At 36.0% G+C, this 19,905-nt stretch overlaps 1 protein-coding gene across 1 annotated transcript in view; it reads left to right on the top strand.

The window, feature by feature from the left end:
- Positions 1-19,905, top strand: part of rims4 (regulating synaptic membrane exocytosis 4) — a 53,060-nt gene that overhangs the window by 28,574 nt on the left and 4,581 nt on the right. Inside the window, exons 2-5 of the mRNA XM_041979058.1 lie at positions 7,465-7,609; positions 13,704-13,816; positions 15,204-15,305; positions 16,104-16,243. Of these exons, the coding sequence (XP_041834992.1) occupies positions 7,465-7,609; positions 13,704-13,816; positions 15,204-15,305; positions 16,104-16,243 (500 nt within the window). The remainder of the gene's footprint in view (positions 1-7,464; positions 7,610-13,703; positions 13,817-15,203; positions 15,306-16,103; positions 16,244-19,905) is intronic.

Raw genomic sequence — 19,905 nt, 5'->3', positions numbered from 1 at the left:
GAATGAGAACTGGCTGCTCATAATGCTCTTTGAACCAATTAAAGAATTTGAATAGCAATTTAGCCACTTTCATTTGTTGCACATACTGTATGTTCATGTTATCAAGGTCATGATAATCCTACAACTAAGATTCCTAAGATTTCTTCAGTTCAAAACATTTTCCAGAATCTAGATGAGGAAGTTCAGCTGCCTCCATTCAAGGTCCCTGGATGTGCTGTACAGCATGAGAAAAAGGCAACCGAAGTAAAGAAATAAGATAAAGAGTAATCAGTCTCTCTTTGAGGTTACATAAGCATTTAATGTAGCTGATCTCTTTTAGCGAGATGCTTCTGAGTGAAAGTCAAACAGCAGTCAGTCTTTGATACAAAAAGAGGCTTTCTCACCACACACACACACACATCTTTTCTATTTTTCTCCCATCATTATTGATTATTGGAGGTTAACTTCTACATGTGTTAATCTCCAGTCTCAGAGCCAAACCTGTTGTGGAGCTGGTTTGGTTTCCAGGATATGTTGCTATGGTAATACAACTTGGTAAAAAAGTGAGCCAGCTTCACAATGCTGAAAAGCCAGAGCTGAACCTGAAATGACCTCATAAAGACACTCATTTTAAATTCTATACTGATTTGTTTTCTTTGGGGATGAAAGTCCCAGATATAGGACACCAAGCTGGATTAAAAGTTTTCAAATTAAGGCCTTGATTCCAGATGGGGCTGAACAAGGGGAGGTAGGTGGTAGCAGGTAAATACAGGTAAAAAACTGCAAAAGCAAACCGATTAAATGGGAGCACAATAAAGAACAAAAAAAAAAAAAAAACAGCTGTACTTCTTAGATACAAAACACACTGCCCTTATACAAATTAATCTGTTGGCAACTAATTAATGGAAAGAATGAATTATATGTGATCCACTCAAAGTAAACAGAGTCACTACACGTGAAATAGCCAAAGCTTTGTGTGGGCTCAGCTCTTCCAACAAGTGTTAAGCCTCTGATTTCCAGACATATAGAATTCTGTACCAACTGGTTGCTTCTAATGTATTAATAATTAAATCTTGGGAAGTAGAACCTCATCCACATACTTTATCCAATCACCTCAAGACACATGTAGCAAGCTTGCTTTTCCAAACTGGACACCTGCACAAACATCAATATTTTATTTTAATCTTAGTTATTACTCTTAAGAAGGTTAAATGTTAGCATAGAAGTGATGTAGATGCTGAGAAGTAACTCGTGTCCAGCTCTGATACCCAGTACCCACACTCAGTGCTTGCACATGCTACTCTCACATCAGACAGATAACTGTCAACAAGTGTGGGGTAATGAACTAACTAGACACAGGTGTGGAGGGAAACAAATAACAGAAAGCAAAACTAACATGAGCATACTAAGACAGAAGATTGAAAAATAAATCAGAACGTCGTCTAGACAGACCGTGACAGTGGGCATTTATGGGACAGCTGATAAGTTTCTGTCCTTCAGGTAATTTAGGCCACAAGGTATGACCTACCTCTTCCAACAGTTTTCTTGTCTGTCAGTGAGCGTGTTGAGCTGATACGGTGACTGAATGAGGAGCAGTTATTTTGGTACCTGCTCTGCTTTCATTAATACCTCTCTGCTGGGAGACAAACTAATGAGTCCTGGCTCTCTGACTGCTACATCACAACTTTTGTGCGTCACCTCAGACACTTTTTATGTTACATCACAGTGGGTGCTCTACATCACATGCTTGAACTACATTCACAGCAAATGTGGGAGGCTATCTGAGATGGAAGTAGATGTTCTTTTTTAGAGAAATGGTGAAGAAAAGATGAGACTAGTACAGATGAGCTAGGTGATAGGAAGTGGTGTTTACCTTTTAACAGCTGTAGTTAACCCCTTACGATGCAGACGTACCGGTCCCGGTACATGACTACTAATCAACAACATTGCAGCCATGTGTGCAAGCCCCTCTGTCATGAATGCCCACAATGTACACATCAAATGAAAGCTTAAAGTCTTGAGCGATGATATAAACCATTTTGACACGCAACAACCACAGCGCTAACACTAAAGCCTTTTTTACAGAAAAGCATTCATTCTGTCTGTACAGGTTAGGCGAGGACAAAAAAAAATATTTTTTTCTGTGTGTTCTAAAGTGTATAACTTTTTATCAGTAATACTTACAGTGATTCTGATTGCTGTGGTTGAAACTAGAGAGTGTTACCTTTACAAAGAGCCCAAGCCTGTACTTACAATCCAGAGGGTTCAATAACAGCAGTAATTCTAATTTGAAGAGGTCATATTACAGGGGTTTTTGCCAAAATGACCCCACTTGATAAGGGGTTAAATCTCTGTCATGTTTGGTGAGAATAATTCACCATATTATAAAATAACGCTGTCATTAACCCACTGAGAAATTCCATTACTTTTTAACCTTTACAATGGTGCTGGGAGTTCAGATTTATTTGGCTTGGACCAGATCTTGCTGCAGACAAGAGAAGAGAGTAGAAGACAAATGAAAAAGACAAGAAAACTGCAGTGAACCACAAAACCATAACTTAATCAGACTTAAGGTCTTAAACATCTGGAGACCAATCAACAGCAACAGCTGGTCAGAGAGAGAGGAGCTTGGTTTCCAAGCAGATGCTGGCTGGTCAACATGTTTCCATTCACCCACAAACATGTGTGATTTAGGATCATTACATGTGGTTGGTGTTGATGAAACAGAGGTAGCTGATACATCAGCCAAGCCAGTTTTCAAAGGGATTATCTCATTCAGTTTTTATTTTCCTTTCTTTTCATTTTTTTATTGAGAAATGTTAACAGTGCTGTAATTGTACATGAATCACAAAAAAAAAAAGTACTGCCTACAACAATCTCATAAAGACACGTAAATGTTCAATTAATCTTTTGAGCACCTGTTGTGATGTATGTATATATGTGTAGTTATATGCTATCCTGAGATTAATACTTTCATTAAATTTAATTAAATGAAATGAAATTAATAAAATAACAGGCTGAGACTGTCATGATGTCTGAATTTAAAACTGGTAATTTGAATAAATGAAATGAATAAAGTTAAATTTAAATGTCTATGAGGATTCATCGATCTTTCCTGCCTCAATTGCTAGTCTCTAATAAATCTAAAACTTGCCAAACTTTTAATTCAATTTTCTTAATAAACCTTCTTATTAAACCTTTATCAAACCAATAAATAAAAACTTTCTTTGCTCAAAATATATTTTTCTGGAGACTCTTGGCCAGGAAAGAAGGCAGCTCATATCAAAACATTATAAGTATAAATCAGATGCAATGATACAACAAAACCCCCGAAAAAAGTAACACACAAGGCATCATACACAGGGATAAAGATGACTGTGACTTACAGCATGTTTGAACACCTTTTTAACCCCTTAAGGTACAAAACGGAACAAATCTTGGAATGGTGATGATAGCTTGCTTTGGAGGATGACTGTCTGTATGTTGAATCGGAGAATCAGTATTTTGAGTCTATGGGAGGAAAATGCAAACAATGCAAGCTGTGTAATGTACCGTGATGAGCAAGGGCTTTAAGGTTTGTAACAGACCTTAATGTACCATGGTAGATCAAGTCCAGGATATATAACTCTCTCAAAAAGCATACATATAAATGACATCATGTTGATCCACCAAATACATAAAAATGGCAGCAAAATGTCTCTTAGACCTTTAAACGATGAAATCCTCTCAGGACAAAGTGTGGTAAGACATAGAAGATTTGGGGACTCTGACGCTCCATTGGCAAATATCTCAAACTGCAGCTTAAAAAGTTTTAGCATTACTTTATTCCATACCCTTTTCATGTAGGTTTTACAGCCAAGAATTGAATCCATCATAACGAGATATAAGACAATAAATTGGATGCACTCAGTGAGAAGTATAGCAGGTCAGCGACAGGATGTGCAATCTGAATAGTGTTTACCAGTTAATTAGTAAACCCTTTCAGTTGGGTCAACCATCTTTAACGAAAACTTTGATTCTTGATGGTTTTTGGTCCGCACCATCTCTTAGAGGAATTCGTGAACAAGAATTATAGCTGCAGCTAGTATAGCATCATCTTTCCTGTCACCTAAGGTGAGTTTTTTCTGACATTTGAGCAACTTAAGGCGATTAAATCTATGTGCGAAGGCAGTTTTCAAGCACAGAAAGAGATATGGAGATGCAGGCAGACAGATGAGTAGGGATTTGTCAAACAGCATCTGCCTTCAAATGTTGCAAATAAGAAATCTGTCAGTCTTGATTGCCTGTTGCGATGGCTTTTTACTACAGATAAAAGCTGACTTGGATTTGCAGTGAACAGAGATAAATATCCCATCAGTGCCATGAAACGGGTTGGCGTAAAGCAGAGGGATTGATGTGTCTCCAGCCATTATCTACCTGGGGTAATAGTTATGTAACTCTACCCCTGCCTGAAGAAACCACTGGCTTTAAGAGTTTACAGACATTTTTCTATCAGGTATCTATAACCATTACCACAGCCCAAGCAATGCCATACACGCACTCACACATATAAAGATAAAACAAGCCAATGCAGAAAATAACATGACTCTGACTTTAAAAGTCTTAGAGCATCCTCATCGCTGACTTGGGTTCCACTGCAATCTCCATGGTTACCGCTTATATGTCCATGGCAACTGTATATGTCACTGCTGATGACACAAGCTGTGCCCAAAATCACTCTCTCATTCACTCAGTCATCACTCTCTATAGAAAAGACTCTCAGCAGTGCAGCAGATGCTCAGTTACACAATCATGGTTATCACATCAGTGAATAGAGAATATTACAATGTAAAGTTATTATTAGAAAAAGAAGTTCATGCATTTGAGTTTTAAAAACAGGTGGAGGCTGATGCTAGAAGATTCAGCTTATCCTCACTGGAGCCTCCTGAACCAGTTCTGTGTTCGTTATAAGTTGCTTTAACCGTGCTGTGGGGAAATTTGACCTCTTTTACTTTACACTACTGATCTCTGTATCACCTGCTTGATGATAACAACTCATCTAAATAATTTTTTATGTCTTTTAAATGTTTTATGTATTCTTACTGTTTAGCACTTTGGTAAGTACCTACGGTTTTTATAAGTGCTTTATAAATAAAGTTGGCTTGACTTGGTTGAAGCTATTCAATTTTGATAACAGAAAAAGAAAGGTTTCCAAATTCTACAGTTATCCCAAATCTAACAGTTGGTTGCCTGGTATAGTATAAGTAAGGGATAATGCCCGACGAGGTGTCCATTATCACTTGTTAATGGCCACCCTCCAGTCAATCAGAAACGAGTATTCACCCAAACCATGGTATAATAGTGTATAATAACAAACCTGATCAACATGATCAACAAACCTGAGTAACATATTCCAAGGCACTGTCTATGTACCAGAGGTCCCCGACGAGTCCTCGAACAGTGAAAGGACACACAAAGTATCAGCAAATGTGTTTTATTTGAAAATATAGAACAATCTTTGATTTAAAGGTGTGTGGAGCATGTAAAGTTGGACACTTCAATGCAAGTCAGTGTAATGACCAAACCCAGCTGGATGCAAGATGAGAGAGAGGATGTTGAGGGCTGGGTCTTAATAGTTCAGGTGCACCGAGCTCAGGTGCATACATGAAAATGTACCTTCCCCTCAGGAACCTGTGTGGGGAAGACAAGGACAGGGATGTCACTAGTTCAACACAGTACAAGTAGTATGACACTTTTGTAGGTGATTGGTGACATATAACCACTAGTCTGCAAACAAATGTTTATTTCAGATATGTTGGTTCCTTAATATTTCTACTGAACGAATAAGACAAACTCTCTTAATTCTCATGAATAAATATTTCTATCATCATGAATAATAAATAAACTGAATTATAAACGAGTGAATGGTTAGCAAGAGTAATAATTATTTTGTGGACCTGTGGTGGCAATGTTTTTTTTTTTTTTTTAGAATAGTTATCTGATTCCATCCTCCAGCTTGGTTATAACCATGAGATTAACTGTATTTCACTTTATGCTCAGAATTGGTTCTAGTTTTGTATTAGCTGGAGGAAATTTAGTTTATTTGTCAATAAAAGTCTGGCTTGAGCCATTTTGGGCCACATAAGGAAACGATGAATGTTTCATTTAGTAAAATTCCTTTTTTAAATAATGCCCTGCAACTTTAGTGTAGTTTATTTATAAAGATAGTTATGTTTGGCATTGAAGACGGTCTTTGGAATCAACATATTTCATTGGTGAGTCGCTGATATTGTTCAGCTGTTCACAACTGTTCACAACTGTTCACAAACAGTGGCAACAGATTAAAAAACGGTCATAAACAGATGCAGGAGACATCAGCTACTCATTCAAGAGTCATGAAATCTCTGTGTCCCTTTGTTCAGCTCTGCAAGGAGAAGTTAGCTGTGTATTATATCAACTGCAACTTTTAATTACTTTAAATGAAATCCACAAAGCAGTTTAAGATGCAGAAGAAAAAAGAAAGGGCAGAGCAAGAGTATAAAAATTAAAACCAAAATTTTGAGCAGAAGACTGATTAAAACAGATTTCTAGATTTTCTTATGCGAAATTAGTGTTATCTGGAAGTTTATTAACTTCAGTGAGTTTGTGTGGACTAACACAGGAGACGGCTGATCATGTAGAACCAGTCAGGAAGCAGAAGCAGTAACCCAAATCTGCCAACGTCCCGTCCCACATGAACGCGATAGAAATAGCACCATTCTAGGTCACTCTTTAATAATTGCAGAAGTAACTTCGCAGCACTGTGTTTGTTAGTGAGTAGGCCAACGTTCTTTCCATTTCACTGATTCATATTAGAATCATTTATCTCTTATTTAACCAATTTCAGAATTATCAGACAATCTACAATAAAAGTGAAGAAGGCCCCTTATTAACAATACTAATGCAGTTACACACACTTTGATACTTTCTGTGTTACTGTGAGGGTCCTTACACAAAAAATCTAGACTATCTTGTCCTAAAAGCAAAGTTAAAGAGCTTTTGTTTGAATTCCATAACCACACACACCCACACACACAGTGAACACTTTGAGGGCAGAGGTCTAATAATAATGTGCACCACGCATTGATTTTTTAGTCTATTTTCCAACAAGATGTATGTCCCTGATGTAAGGCGGAATCGAGAGCTTTTGTCCTCGGCCCTGTTAAAGTGATTTCCCATCTATGTGGTCGTCCTTCTGACCCTGATCAGGTCACAACAGGACAAACAGACAAACAGTTCCAAGTTCCATCATACGTTGATTTATTTTCTTTTTACTAAAAGATCAAACTATTGTACTGAACAAATATTTCCTTATTTTAGAATATATCTGCAGATTATTTTATTTTTGTGTCCAGCCACGTTACTCACCACATCTGTGTTTTTGAGTGTTGCAGTCTGTCAACGCTGCACTCACTATGTGTGCAGCAGCTTTATTTAGGACTCGTTTGTCTGTGTGATTCCCTGCAGTGGAAACAGATGGCAGGAAGTTAAAAGGAGGCATCCAGAGGAGCACGGAGACGGGTTTGGCTGTGGAGATGCCCAGTCGGACTGTCCGCCAGGCCAGCCATGAATCCATAGAGGACAGCATGAACAGCTACGGCTCTGAAGGGAAGTAAGTAATAATCCTCACTTCGCCCAACGCAAATGCTTTGCAAACCTTATTTTTGATAAAAACTAACACTTCCAATCAAGTTTATGAAATCAGATTAAATTATTGAACTGATAATGCAGAATTGTCCTGTTTAAAAACATGTTTTGAGGGGAAGTGGAATTAAACAGTATTGATTTTTCTTTTTTTTTTTTTTAAAGCAGATTTAGTAGTTTTGTAAATATCTGCATCTGTTTGGAGATTTAAAAGTGTGAGATAAAGGAAATGCAAACCTTTTAAAAAGCTGATGTAGTAGTTAACTGTTTTTGAAAACCAGTCATGAGACTGTATTGTAACGTTTAATGTTGTCCAACCTCAGTTCCAAATGAGTTGGGGCACTGTGTAAACTGAATAAAAACAAATATGCAAAGCTCATGAACCCATATTTTATTCTCGATAGAACATAACATATCAGATGTTGAAACTGAGAAATTTTACAATTACATTAAAAAATGTTGGCACAATTTGAATTTAATGGAAGCAAAGCTTCTCAAAAAGGTTGAAACAGGGGGAACAAAAAACTGGAAAAGTAATTGGCACAAATCATGAGCATTTGACAGCTATTTGGAAATGTTTGGTATTTATGGAAATTTTACCTTTTCTTTTATGGGTTGTTTTCTCCCCAACCAACATTACATCAGTGTTTCTGTCTTTTGTGCAACAGAAAAAAAATGTCAGCAGAGGATTTATAGACAGAGAAAGAGTTTGCAGTCAAAGCCAGTGGAAAAGCACCTATGACATCAGTAATATTATTATAATACTACTACACATGCAGATCTGTGCCAGCCGGGTTACCAGCTTGATTCCAGCACTTACATAACAAAACAAGTCAGACAGACAGACCGATGTTGGCTTGAAGGGTTTAAAGTGGAAAAGAGGATGGAAAGAAAATAAGCAGAGATACAAACTGAGGATGACTGTCTCACTTAGTGTTTGCATGCATGTTATTATCCCATTTATATTTGAGATGCTGAGATATTTTGTGTATGAGATTGATGAAAACATGCTTTAGTGTATATTACAGGACCAGTCAAAGACATTTTCCTACACACACACACACATATACATATACATATATATATATATATATATATATATATATATATATATATATATATATATATATATATATATATATGTATTCAGTATTCACTGCAAGATTTCAGTTTTAATGCATTTCCTGGTTTAGTTTTTCTGTCTTTTTTTTCTGCTAATTTCAGAAAATGAATCAAGTGCTAACCTCCTAAACTGTCACCATGTTTCTCGTTTTGTTTACACCCAACAAAATCGGCAACTCTATCCAGTCTGGTTTCCTTAATGCGCCCCCTTGTGAAATCCTTCGGTAACAAGTGTAATACACAAGCAAGTATGTAAAAGACTACACTCAAAACACAGGCGGTTGCCTATGCGAACAGAGGTTAAACAGCAAGTATATTCTCAGCTTAAGTTCTGTTCTTTCATGTAGACTGTTGCACCTCCACTGTACTCTTTTGTCCAGGTGAATACCCAGGTGTCTGTAGTCTTCCACCAACTCCACAATAGATGCAGTCTGATGGGGCTTCTAGAGTGTGGTACTGGTAAAAAACAGTTTCCTAGATATCTTGGCTTCAATTTTGCAAGAAAGAAGAGATGCATTGTCCTTCTCTACCTGTCATTCATACTTCAGAAAAATAGTGCCAGCATTTGCATTTCTCTGCAAAACAATATTTGAGGACAAATTAGGGTTGGACCTGTTCACTCACTGACAGATGTTTTTATCTGCAGTGGAAAAGGAAACAATCAACAGGCCAGTATCAAAGAGCCCTGCAGTAGTCATGAGTATTATTGACTCCAACCAGCTGTGATGTAACCATAATACCTGGGTAGACCTGGTCCTTTTCACTGAGTCTGCTGCAGTTTAATCTGTAAAACTGGCCACAACTCACGTTTTCATTTATTAGCACACATTTACAGACCCAAGCTGGAAGCCCAAACCGACAAAGAGACACGGTGAATCAGTTTTAGCTGCCTGTACAGTAGCTGGCAACTCACTCTCAGTCACGCTATACAGCTGAGTCAGGCAGTCAAATCAAAAGTAATTAACAATTATTCTCAGGAAGTCCTGCCTATCACAAATTATGATCTACCACAGTGTCGATGATACAGTTTAAAATGATTCCTTTTTGCTTAGATTTCAAGGCTCTCCTTTGGGAGGAAATAAGTTACTTATTTGCAAGATTTTTACAAGTGGTTGCTTATTTCAGTCGGTGCATCCAAACACAAAATATTGCTTCCAAGTTGATTTTCTATTGTGTATTTTATTCAAATTTTTCTTTACAGTATTTCAACTTCGTCAGATTCACTCTTTTTGTCTTTGATTAACTTTATTTTCATCAATTTTAAATAACTTTTAAATGGATGAGCTGTGCTGAAAATCATTCTGTTAAATGGAGCAACAGAAGAGCTGTGTGGTTAATATCTGTGTATGCTCCAAGCTACACTACAAGCATTATGACATCGAGGGGAACTATAGCTTAATCATTTAGCTGGCTGCGCTGCTGCATCATTTAAACCATCAGTAGAAAATTGCTGCTTGTCTTTCTGTCTACCTGTGTTTCCATCAGCTGTTTGGCTCAGTATGCTGATTGAAAAGCTTTATGCCTACTCATGCACAGCCATGAATAAGCACTTTGTTAGCTAACACCATCCAATCACACTTATGAGCTTATTGATTTATGGCTGGGGCAGCAGGACCCAGTGAATAAGAGTAGGTGTGCATCTGCTGATGGTTGTGATGGAGCCAAACTGAAGTGGTTTTCTGTTAGTGAAACAAAACACTTTATTTTACATATTTAGCTCTTCAGTTTCAAGAAGGTTGAGTTTAAAAAGAAAGTTAAACACAGTAAATACTGTGCAAGCATTGCAGGTTGACATTTTTTTGTAACACCAGTGTAGTATCCGTGTGTTCATATGGTCAATGAACACTATCGTCTTCTAAACAAATAAAGTATTGTTTTTGTAAAGTCACCAGATGTCCATATGGATTACCTGTAATTTGTTCAGTGAAGGTGCATCTTATCTGGATCATGATGAAATAAGATTTTTTTGCTGATTTTTTAAACAACTTATAGCATTTATTTATAAGTTTTGTTATGGCGGTGATTGATGAAGGGTTTTTTCGGTATAATGGTTTTTACTGATATTAAATCTACCATTGATAAACATAGGGGTATGATGTTGGAGTCCTTTGAAAAAAAAGAGATACAAAAAGGTAAACATATTACATTATATGATTTAAAGTGCAGTTAAATGTCCGACAAATATTTGGGGGAAAATCTATCATACACATAGATTAGCAACTGACAACCAAATTAAACTTTATTACAAAAAATAAATGTAATATTTAATTAAAGATTAACATAACAAATATTACTGGGCAAACAGTGCTGTTGAACACTGAAGTGACAATATTTAGTGTTTGTTTTTATTTTGTTTTTTTAGTAAGGAAAAAGTCACAACTCTAAGCTACAGTGCTTCACACAATAATCATGAGAACTGACTACTATGAATTTTGAAATGTAGTGTATCCAGCGTATTATCTGTTTGCAGCATGTGTTGCACATTGAACGTCATATTCTGTGAAACAGCAGCATAATCCCCAGATGTGGCCCACACACAAACGTTATAATCTAAAGCTCAGGATTTCATCACCCAGTAATACCCAGTCAGCTAATGTTGTTCGACTTATTGCATGACAGCACTCTTTGCTAGCCTGTTTACACACACACACACACACACACACACACACACACACACACACACACACACACACACACACACACACACACACACACACACACACACACACACACACACACACAAAAACAGTTTTTACCTCATTGGAATTACTCAATTTGTAAAATGCATTATTGATAATTTGTGTAGAAATGCGTACACTGATTTAAATGTAGGCCATGCATACAAGTAAAAGGACATGAATGAAATTTGAGGATTATCATAGCATTTGGAAGCTATTTAATTACTGCTGATGTCTGTATAAAATAACCTATATCATCTATGTGATTATCTAACAGCATAGTTGTATCGACTGAATGTTTGTCCACTCATTCTGAAGTAAATAGTCTTTGCAACTTTCTAATATTACTTTGCTTGGACCATGTTTAGATTATTAGTTCCTTATTCATTTTAAATATAATATGAAAAGACACTACTTGTTTCTTAAAAAGTGCAGCAAGGTACCAGAACAGGGATGAAATAAAACTGGTCAGCTTTCATTCAATCATTCCGATTTTAGTGCTTTTTTTTAATATAATTTTGCATCTTAAAATGATTTACAGAAATAACTTTAACTATATTAAATAGTTATATTTATTGCCACACACACACACACATATATATATATATATATATATAAATGAAAATCTAAAGCGAGCAAGTGGAATGTAGAGGGTAACACGTGTGGTTATTCAGGCCTGTCCTTGTTGGCTCAGTCAGCAGACATGGTCAACAAGAACAACACTGATGTGAAGCCACTTTGCTGCCAAAATGAGAAACTCACAAGAGTAAAATTGATCCTTAGCTGTGAACATGGCTGTGACTAATGGTGCCTTTAAATGAGGTCATGAATATGTTAACTGCAAGGTGCTCTTTTGTGGTTTCTGAAACCATGTGAAATATAATTTATGTGAAAGCTCCAAGTCCATAACAATTTCCTGTCATAAGCTCAGTTGCCAAAGACAGTACAAATAACAGCAAAGTGGGAACTTTGCATTAACTGGTAGACTATTTGTTGACTGTGTTTAAAAGGTTGAAATTTTTTACATATTACATAATAGAAAAAATAAACGACAATAAAAAAAAAGTGGTAGCAATTTGCATCATTCAGCAATTAAAGGTGCGAGAAACAATTTGTTACTACATATCCTAGTGGTGTAGAATAAGTAAGTAGAAAGAATAAGAGAAAATATGGGGATTCACCTTTTAGATAAATCCTTTTCTTAGTGCAAAATGTTATCTGGCATATGTTGTTTAGTGTATTTTTCCCACTTCTCCCAGTATTTAACAAAATAAACTGTCTTTAGGTTAACTGAAAAGGTTATTTTTTCCATTTTATATATTTCCAGTGTCACCTCCTTCCATTCTCCATTCTCCTGGATTCATCCAGGTTTTTGTTATTACTTTTTTCGCTGCTGCCAAAAGCACGTTCCAGGATATATGTTTTTTTAGTACTGTGTTAATTTGAAACTTTGTTGTAAGTCATAAGTTCTAAGCAATGATTTCAGGGACTCAAAAAATACTAAAAGCATCTTAAAATGTCCTTGACATCTTAAGACTAAATAAAACTGGCTGTTTTGTTAGTATACAGTGAGCATTTTTCAAAGTTCTATTGATAATTTTCTAAAGCACTAATAGTACTGTATTACTATGATTTTGCCTCTCAGATGTATTGGCACTTATGTAGCTTTGTGCAAAATAAATATAATTTTAGTCACATCAGTTTCAATCCCAAAAGTAAAGCGATTATGACTGGAGCACAATACTGAACACATTATTTGTTAGACATTACAGTTACAGTTAGTGCTGTGATACCGTGCATGTAGTGCAATGGTTTTCTTTTTAACTTTGCACACTCTCTTAAAAGCTGCACATACTCTGGAAGAAATGTAGAGAAATTTCTTTGATATTTTTTCACCAGAGAAGAAATTTTTTTGTTCTTGTGGTGTATGTGGACTACAGGATGAGAAGAAATCTGTGGTGGGCTGCTGTCCACAAAACACAGACAAACATATCCACATATAGTTACAGTACCTGGCAGTCTGCCATCAAAGCACTTTGGCTCTGTTTAATACACACAAATTAAAGACGTGGTGAAACTCTACAGCCAAGAGAGTTTAGATTCAGGGAGCTAGTTTTTTACCCAACTTAACTTAGTTAAATAGAGTTCAACTGTTAAACTATAAGTTTTTTAGTGCTTCTTCTTCTTAACTTAGCTTATTAAGAGGCGTACAGTCATCTTTAACCCTTTCCTTCTCTGTCTCTATTCTTTTTTTTTTTTCAGTCTTAACTACAGTGGCATGTGTCTGGCATCAGATGCCCAGTTCAGTGACTTCCTGGATGGGATGGGACCAGCCCAGTTTGTTGGACGACAGACACTGGCAACAACATCCATGGGTAAGACAGGATAGGAGATTTAACCATTTCTTATTTGAATTATTGAATATATCAAGAGAATTTAATCACTTAAGCTTTGCAAAAGTCTTACCAGCTATTTTTTGGTTTCCATTTTAATAATTGCTGTGGCCAGACCCATTATATTTTAATTGTGTATATATCACAAATGTGATATTACTATTTTTTTTTTTTTTTTTTTTTTTTTTTGGTTAGGCACAGTGCTCAGTTAATTGATTAACTGATTCAAATTGATAAGAGTTCAAAAACACCCCTTAGTCATACCTTGTGAATTCATCAACAAAATAAAAAACATGGTGAAATTTGAGATAAATATCTTATCAGATGAAACAATGGCATGATAATAGTCCAAATGCGTCATGTGCATTTTGACTGGGTGGCAGAAACACAGTGGGATTTACATTTTTTTTTTAAATCTGCATTACCGTCTATCTACTGTATATATCTTTAGACAAAACTTTAAGTCATTTTTCGTTTTTTATCTTTTAGTGTAAAAGGAAAATTGCTTTAACATATTTTGTAAAAAAGCAAAAAAAAAAAATCTCAGAGAGGAACAGAAATGTCTCTCCATTAAAAATGTGTCTGAGAATTAAGACGAAAAAACTTATTAACTTATTCAACCATAAAACTATTAAAAGACAATTAAAACCATTTCACGTTGGCACAAAGGTACCTCATAAATCAGAGCTGTGTCTTACTACAGTGTAGTTATCATAATATCTTGCATTTAATCATTTCCAGACAATATATATTGAATATATTGTATGCAGACTGTCCTCCACTGCATGATCTACAGTAAGTGGGTCAGTTTCCATGCTGGCAGCCAGACAGTGTCCTTGGATGAACAACAATGATACTCACTGGACTAGTTCCACTCCAAACTTGCTGTCCCGTCCAACATTATATAATGTCATAAAACCCAGAAATAACTTGGCTGTCATCTGTGCTCAGTCACTTTAAACAGAATGAATTAGTCATTTTTGGAGCATTTAGCTCAAAATGTTTTGAGGTACTGATGTCTAATGAGTTAAATTAAGTCCTAAGTACACACTAATTACAGGGTGTATGTTGCTTACTTATTATTTAAGAGAAAATCTAAAGCAAAGTTGTTTGTTTTTATTTTTCCCCTATATCAGCAGCCACTTGATGAGTAAAGATAATAAAAGTGTCGACATTGAGCCAAAACAGTGAATGTGACTCAATCCAAAACAATTAGCTAAAAGTGGCCAAAGTGCTAAATGTATTAAATGCTGTTCTCATTGATTACTGCCTTCAAGAGGTTGCCATTTAGAAATTAAAAAAGCTTTTCCTCAAATATTATATTACATATGAAAGCACTCTTCAAGTCCTTGTGCTTTGACCCATCCAGGTGATATAGAGATTGGTCTGATGGAGAGGAATGGGGGTCTGGAGGTGGAGGTTGTCCAGGCCAGAGGACTCACCATGAAACCTGGTTCAAAGGGACCTCCAGGTAAGGATGTGCCTTTTAAATATGATCAAAGTGACTGATTTAAAGAAGTAAACCTTTTTTTTTTTCTATCAGGGTTTATACCAGAAACATCAGATGTTTATTTGAATGTTTTTTTTCATGAATATAGATGCTTTACTTCTACGACCTTCTTTAGGACATGGGGGCTTTGACACAACACAATCAACCTACAAGCCAGCAAATAGTATGAGCTAAACACAGCAACTTCCAGGTGACATATAACGTCCAAAACAGGATTGGAATACTTGAGGGTATAAAAATTGTCAAAATAAAGAGGGGCAAAGATCAGAGGGAGTTGGTGCAGTCCATGAGTCAGAGCATGTTAGGCTTTCACCCAGGACATTAAAGTTCATGTGCAGTATGGGCTCATTACCGTCAGCTGCTTTGTTTGTTTTGTTTCATTATTTTATAACTGACTGGTTATGCTTCTGCTTATGGTTTGAGGAAAAGGTCAGTCATTACTCCAATTTTAAGTTTGTAGGAATTTGAATCTCTACAATGAAATACTGGACAAAAACACATGTTGTGTGTGAGCTTCATTGTAGAATATTGTTTGCAAATGTGTTTTCTGAGAAACAGTGTTTGACTTCAGGACATGGAAGTATTGTGTGTCTTCTGTAGAGCTGTTTAACTGTAGTGTTAGAGAAGCCATCAATCAGTTATAAGTCATTGAATCTTACTAGTTTAAACATCAAAGTTTCTGAAAACTCCAACTTGAAAATATAGAGGTACAGAATCTTGCTGCTTCACATTGAACCTTTTTGTCTGCTGTTGTTCCAGCGGCATATATCAAAGTTTACCTCCTGGAGAACGGGATCTGTGTGGCCAAGAAGAAGACCAAGTCAGTGAGAAAGTCTCTGGATCCTCTCTACAACCAGGTCCTGGTCTTCTCTGAAAGCCCACAAGGAAAAGTAGTGCAGGTAAGACAATACAGTCATAGCATGTAGCCACAAGACAGCATTTTGTGATATTTGCTTTAGAAATATAAAAGAAAGATCAAACATAAACATCAAAAGTAGTGTCCAACAAATCTAGCTGCAATGCATTTCTACCCTGCTTATCTGAATAAGAGGTGAAGAAACTGGCTGAGCCTATATCATTAGAAGAACTAGAACAGGGGATTGCAAGCTTTACAATCCAAAGAGCCATTTTTTCCCTCAGCCCAGCTAAATAAAACTTGTTTATAGCTTAAATGTTACAAAACCTTTTTAAAAAAAGATAACTTATAATTTCTGACAATTAAGGGAAATTTCTTGCCAGTTTTTGAAGAACCACCTTTCTATTTCTATTTTTAGGTTTTAAAATAAAGGAAAACATAAAACTACAAAAGGAGGATAGACACACTTTCTTTTATGGGATGTAGATATTTGTGGAAAATTATGTAAAAAAAAACTGCATTTATTATTATGTCTTTATTTAAAAAAAAAGTTTTTTCTTTTTTAGCATTTTTAGCTGTGCAGTAAGATCCACTTGCAGCTCCGAAGCCACAGGTTGCAGACCCCTGAACTAGAACAATCTGTTAGAGAATTGCAATTAGAAAAATCATCTGGAATAGACAGGATTCCATCTGAATTTATTTTAGCATTCTGGAGTATTTGGTTTAGCAATGGCAGCCATTGCTTCTTTATATGATACGCTATTCTATAGAAAAGGACACCTTTCCTATGGAATATTAACATTGCTTTAATATCCCTATTATTATTAATAAAAGAAGGACTTAACCAGTTGTAGCAATTATACACCTTTATCATTACTGAACAGTGATGTCAAGATATAAGCCAAGGTGCTACAGGCTAACATGATCAAACCAGTTTAATCCCACCTGGCATGTGACAGCATGCTACGTTTACATATTTCATTAATCTAATTAAAATCAATCTGATCGGAGATTCCTGCTGACATGTTTACATGCACGCTGGACAAAGCGATCCCATCAGTTGTATTTACATGGTAGACAGATTTAATTTGATCATAATGCTGTTGACATGCGCAGTGCCTACTCGTTTGGAAGAAAAAGTGTTTTCTTTTTTATTTTGAACTTTTTGACCATCAAAAGGCTCGATAATCCTTAACTCTTTCAGTTTCTAACAAAAACATTATGTCCACCACAGTCCCATTCTGTTATGCTGTTGCCATTCTTCAAGTTTTCCCTAGAACTTGTTACATCACGTAACCCCCACTTGGTTCAAGCATGCACAGAAAAAAAATACATTACAAAACGATTGGAATAAGTAAAAAACATGTTTATTTTTTTCCTGCTGATCGAGATTTTCTACCTCGATTGGAAAACTCTTTCCAATCGAGGTAGAAAATGGGACTGGGAGAGGGATTTTTTTCAACGATTAGGGTACTGTATCTCTACTCTTCTCTATTCTCTGTTCTTCTCTTCCAGTTCTTCAAAACACGGTTGCCCTGTGAGTCCACTCTTACTTGCATTATTACTGGAACCACTAGCTTAAGCAGTGCGCCAAGCAGATAATATCTGCCCGTTCTCAATTCACAGTACTCAACATTCTATATCTTATATGCTGATGATACATTGATATTTTTAGAGGTTATATCTAACTCTATCCCTTCTTTACTTACCATTTATGATCACTTTGTTACAATAATTTAACTAGATTAACTAGAAGAAATCAGCTCTGCCACCATTATCACAAAAAAATTGCTAGTTTAGTGGGTAACTTGTCCCTCTTGATACCCATAGTGCAGCACTTTACATACCTTGGAATAGAAATGTATCATGCGTATGGGTATCTGGAAGTTATTGTTAAAGAAAATAAATTGTTAGAGGGTTTTTAAGAAAATTACATTACATACAGCAGCAATTAAAAAAAATGCAGTAAGATAGAGCCCACCACACACGCTTAATCTTGCCCACTGGTATCTAGTATTCTTTGATAACATCTATCTGGAAATATCTACAGCCAGAATCCGTAATGAACACAACAAAAGGTTTTATTTTGGCATATGGCAGCAAATCAGATTAAAGCCTAACTTAAAAGATGAGTTTAAGATTGATATATCTTTTTATGCAGCTATTCTTGTCCAATTCTTGATATCAGTACCTTTCGTTTTCTTCATTAGTAACTATCATTTAATTTCATTGAAGTGTTTAAGGTTCGAGTGGTGGGTAGGGTAGCGGGAGAAAATCAGTGTATAATGTTTGTACTTGAAATAATGTAATTATTGGTATCACAGGAATTGAAAGTGACGGCATTTATTCATGACTTTTTTTTGGGGTGGGGGATCACGTTTTGTTTAAATGTTTAAATGTGATTAATTGAGTAACAGTTTCTCTAATGCTTTTCAAAGTAGTTAACTTACATAAACAGCAGCCATTACGAATGCTATTTGGATTCAGTGTTTGGGAAGCATTGATGCATGTACAGAAGTTTTTTTGGTCATAAACATTATAGATCTAAAACTCTGGACCCAAGAGTTGGTCTGAATGACAGACAGTCTGACGTTGCTGCCCACAGAAAATTGCTGTTCTAAGATCACAAAATCTTCTGGGTATATCATGTCAATAATTAACTCTATTAACTTCCACATCACTTGTGAAAAAAGTGTGGATGGTGAAGTCCAGACGATCTACAGCAGAGGAAGATGAAAACCAGTGTTTGGCATTTGTAGACTGACCTGAAAGAACACAGGCAGCTTTCAATACAAAAAGTCACAAAAGAGCCACAGACTGATTGTTACTGCTCTTCTGTCTAATCATTTACCTAATATGTATTGTTTTCTTAACTTAATTTTTTTCTGTTACTTATTCCTTTTCTTTTTTTTTATATGGTACTCATGATATGATGCTCTTGTTATTGAAACTTTTTTTTTCCTTTTTCTCTTGGCCCAATCCATTTACAGTCATGTTTCTGTCTCCTTTCATTGTGGTTAAGCAAGTATTTTAACCTGAACCTGCATGTCAGGCTCCATCGGTAATGAGCTGGGGAAACAGTGATGTGTACGGTGGAGAGGACTGCAGCTCTGCCTCCGGCTCTGCTGCTCCTGTCACTCCGTAATTAGTCACTAAATGCCTCCCTCTTAATTATCTGCTGGCTGTGTTGCTGTCCTTCAAGTTTCGTCAAACTCATTCACACCGGATAATGAAAATCGCTGAAATCAGCAGCACTTTTTAATTTGTCATTTCTCAATTTTGCACATTTAGAAAGCTGATTAAGAGTCCACACCGAGACTTTCCTTAATTGCCTCCAGACCTTTCCAAAAATCATGTCACATGACAAACAGACAATAATTTTAGACAAAAGCAGATTTACACATCTACACTAAATTCTCCATATGTTTTGTTTTTGTTTACTTCAGTTGTTGCTTTTACATGATTTTCTGGTACAGTCAGAGAATGAACACAAAACACATTAATTGTATTTGGAAATAAATAATTTCTGTCAAAGGTCAGTATTGTTTTGAATAGATTTAAATAGCTTTTGGCAAAATAATAAAAAGACAGTATCTGCTGCAAGGTATTACAATGTGAAATATGAGCTTAATAGCATTTCTCAAATATAATTCTTTCAGGGTTTTATCGGTTATTTTTAAGAATTTGTAATATGTGTAATATGTT

The sequence above is a fragment of the Melanotaenia boesemani genome, chromosome 3 (assembly GCF_017639745.1).
Source record: "Melanotaenia boesemani isolate fMelBoe1 chromosome 3, fMelBoe1.pri, whole genome shotgun sequence".
In the NCBI taxonomy this organism is placed as follows: domain Eukaryota; kingdom Metazoa; phylum Chordata; class Actinopteri; order Atheriniformes; family Melanotaeniidae; genus Melanotaenia; species Melanotaenia boesemani.
This window is presented reverse-complemented; position numbering and strand designations above follow the sequence as displayed.